Raw genomic sequence first — 3,538 nt, forward strand, 5'->3', positions numbered from 1 at the left:
CATCAGCTCTAGCCATTGCCTATGCTCTAATCCTTATAACTTATATCTTACTTTACATCACTGGTGGTTCTCCTCCAATTGTGCCCCAACACGAAGTCTGAGGGGAAAGGACTAAGGAGGTGATTTTCATGACAATTTCAGCTTCTAGATCCAGATTTGTGATGTGAGACTCTTTAGATGAAACTGCCATTCTATATTTTTATGGGACAAATTTTCAAATTTAGACAACTTTTGCACATGTTCTGTGTGGCTGATTTAAAGTCAAAAATTCAGGAGGAGAATATATCAGTAGAAAGTTACTCTAGGCACCTGCTTCCAAATGACATAGAAGGAGCTTTTATTTAGAATTAAATCTTCTGATCCAGACCACAGATGAAGCAACCGCAGGACTACCATTTCTTGTCTGGGGTCTGCAGGTGTGTATTTCAGCCTGGGTCCCACAGCAGAAGGGCTCTTTCTTATTACGCTCTGAGGTTTTTGTTCAGCTTTTCCTATTACTTCAACCACTGTGAGTTCCCAAAGAGCACAGAAGTACTTGGCAGAGTCTTCCAGCTCTAAGTCTGAAATCGTGAGGCTGATGGATTTACTTGATCTCTGAAAATTTACAGAGTAGCGGCCATCCCTTGCATTCTGTCTAGGAGAAACCAAACCAATAAGGTAAATCATCTCTCCACTGGGAAGTTGTTTGTACAAAAAAATGTTGTAACTGCTCTGAATTGTCTCATATCGATAGCTTAGTGTGACTATCTCCCCAACTTCACTGGAAATGTCTGGCTGGTCTTGAGTAACTCTCTGGGCTACACTGGATCCTGTGGGGAAAATCAGAAAACAGAGATGGAGCAGTGAATAAAATAGTATAGGAATTAGACTAAAAAATCCAAGCTGAAATCATAAGATGTTTGCTTCTTTTTTAGAATACCTACCAGAGAAGATGAAGGCTAGGAACACCCAGGGCAGACTGGAGAGCAGCATGAGGTATGGAATCCCCTGCACAAATGTGCTGAGTTCTGCCTCAAGCTGAGAGTTCAGTGTCTGTGTGCCTGGCAGCACATATACATAGTATCTGGTTCCTGTGTGACTCCTTCAAACAGGAAGTGGGATTTGTCGTGTTCATAGGTAACATGGTCTGTGCACAGACAGGATAAAAAGTCTAGCTCACCACAAACCTTTCTTTGTCTATTTTTTTTTTCACAAGTAATTAAATTAGGCTGAGCCTGAAAGGGCGCTTTGCAAAAGCAATTATTTTAAAGGTTTGAACTGAGTGGAACTAAAGAACAAACAAGTTGATTTTCACTTTTAATTATTCCACAGAATAATTTTGCCATCCTATTTAATATAGGATTTTTGTTTGTTTGTTTGTTTTACGTTTTTATTGGTGTTTGGTTACAGCAAAATGAAATGTGCTTTGACAGTTCAGTTCAGTCGCTCAATCGTGTCCGACTCTTTGCGACCCCATGAACCGCAGCACGTTAGGCCTCCCTGTCCATCACCAACTCCTGGAGTTCACTCAAACCCATGTCCATTGAGTTGGTGATGCCATGCAACCATCTCATCCTCCATTGTCCCCTTCTCCTGCTCTCAATCTTTCCCAGCATCAGGGTCTTTTCAAATGACAGAGGAATGAATAAAATGGGTTACTTATGTACAATTGTTGTTCTTTAGTCACTAAGTAGTGTCTGACTCTTTGAGATCCATGGACTGTATCCTGCTAGGCTCCTCTTTCCATGGGATTTCCCAGGCAAGATACTGGAGTAGGGTGCCATTTCCTTTTCCAGGGATCTTCCTGAGCCAGAAATTGAACCCATGTGTCCTGCTTGGCAGGTGGATTCTTTACAGCAGAGCCACTGGGGAAACCCCACAGTGAAATTGCTCAGCCATGAAAAAGAACAAAATAATGCTGTTTGTAAGAAAATGAGCAGACCTAAAATAAGATTTAGTATAAGCAATGAACCCTTCTTATAATCTACTTATTTACTAGCCATTCATTTAGCCTATACTTACATTTCTCCATACAAAATCTAAATACTCTGTTTAAAAACTCACATACTTTTGGCGAAAGGCAGTCTTATCCAAAAATTTTAACGTATTTTTTTATAGGTTTTAGGGCTTACTTGGTTTTTTCAATACATAAAATCATTTTGACATCAAATGATAAAATATTAGTCCTTCTAACTTTCAGAGTCTATTCTGTTTTTTTATGTTTGTATGAATTTATAACAAGAATAAAATAATTATTCTTTTGAAACTTGATATTGAATCTTATTTATCAGACTTTAAGGAGGATCAGGATATTCAGTCCCATTCCTTCCACAAGTAGAATTGTCCTTCTTAGATCATGTGTTCTAGAATTGTCCTCATGTTATTTGTTCTGTCTCACTGGCCCAAAGTGTTCAGTCTCACTAGTTAGTTGCTTGTTATTTTTTGGTTTTGTTAGGTAAAATTAAGATAAACATGTCAGTTCTTTCTGTGCCATAATACTATAATGCACTCCAACAAAACTTGGTATCTACAGACTGCAAGCACACACTATACCTCTGCAGCACAGAAGGCAATGACTGAGATTTTGTAAACTGTTACCTGTTCATTTGAATGTAGCTGTGAATTTTCCATTTGGTTTTACCATTTTAATGGATGAATTAATATAAAAGAACCAAAGGCAAAAAAACCAAAGAAAAGAAAGTACAGACAAGGTCTCTAAAACAGTGCCAACTCCTTGCTTTTAAGTTGCTTGAGTGGTGTTGTTAATGACTGATGCATGGAGGAGAGTGCACGTCTAGTTGAGACATCTCCTCTGTCCCATTTCACCTCTGAGTGCTGACGGGCAGCTGATGCCCTGGTTTGCATTACCAAACTACTTGTATTTAAGTAGAAGAGATCACGAATGTCCACAGCAACTGGGCAGCAGCATGGTATTGTATTGTAGCATATATAATTATAGATATTATACATATACCAGAAAATTGATATTGATAAAGTATTACTAAAATACAGATGATAATCTGATATTTTAGCTTTATATGCACTCTTTTTTATGCATAGCTCTGAAATTTTATCACAGGTACAGGTTTTTGTACCATCACTAAAATCATGATGCAGAATTGTTCCCTCTCCCTAGAGAAAACCACTGTGACACTGCCTCCACCCCAGCAACTCCTAACAACTGCTGATCTTTCCATCTCTATATTTTGTCCTTTTCAGAATGCTGTATAAGTAAATTCATACATTATGCATGCAATTGTAATAATATGGTGTGTAAGCATATATCATGTAGTCTCCTGAGACTTTTTTTCACTCAGCATTGAGATCCATCTAGGCTGTTGCATGAATCAATAGTAAGTTTCTTTTTTTTTTTTTTTTGTAAGTTTCTTTTAATCATTACAGACTGTCCCCAACTTCTGATGAATCAACTTAGGATTTTTCACAGTGCAGTAGTGAGAAACTTACATATGCACTCACTAGAAACCATGCTTTGCATTTTTAATTTTTATCTTTTCCCACGCTAGCAACATGCTGTATGACCTTCTCTAGTGATGCTGGG

General features: G+C 38.1%; 1 gene segment (V, D, J or C); it reads right to left on the reverse strand.

Annotated features, from left to right (window-relative positions):
* Window positions 1–285: 285 nt before the first annotated feature.
* LOC129622026 (T cell receptor delta variable 1-like) lies at window positions 286–1,128 on the reverse strand. The segment is given in 2 exon segments: window positions 286–809; window positions 924–1,128. Coding segments are annotated over 2 exon segments (573 nt in total).
* Between the last annotated feature and the right edge of the window lie 2,410 nt (window positions 1,129–3,538).

This window comes from Bubalus kerabau, chromosome 10 (genome assembly GCF_029407905.1).
Source record: "Bubalus kerabau isolate K-KA32 ecotype Philippines breed swamp buffalo chromosome 10, PCC_UOA_SB_1v2, whole genome shotgun sequence".
Classification (NCBI taxonomy): Eukaryota; Metazoa; Chordata; class Mammalia; order Artiodactyla; family Bovidae; genus Bubalus; species Bubalus kerabau.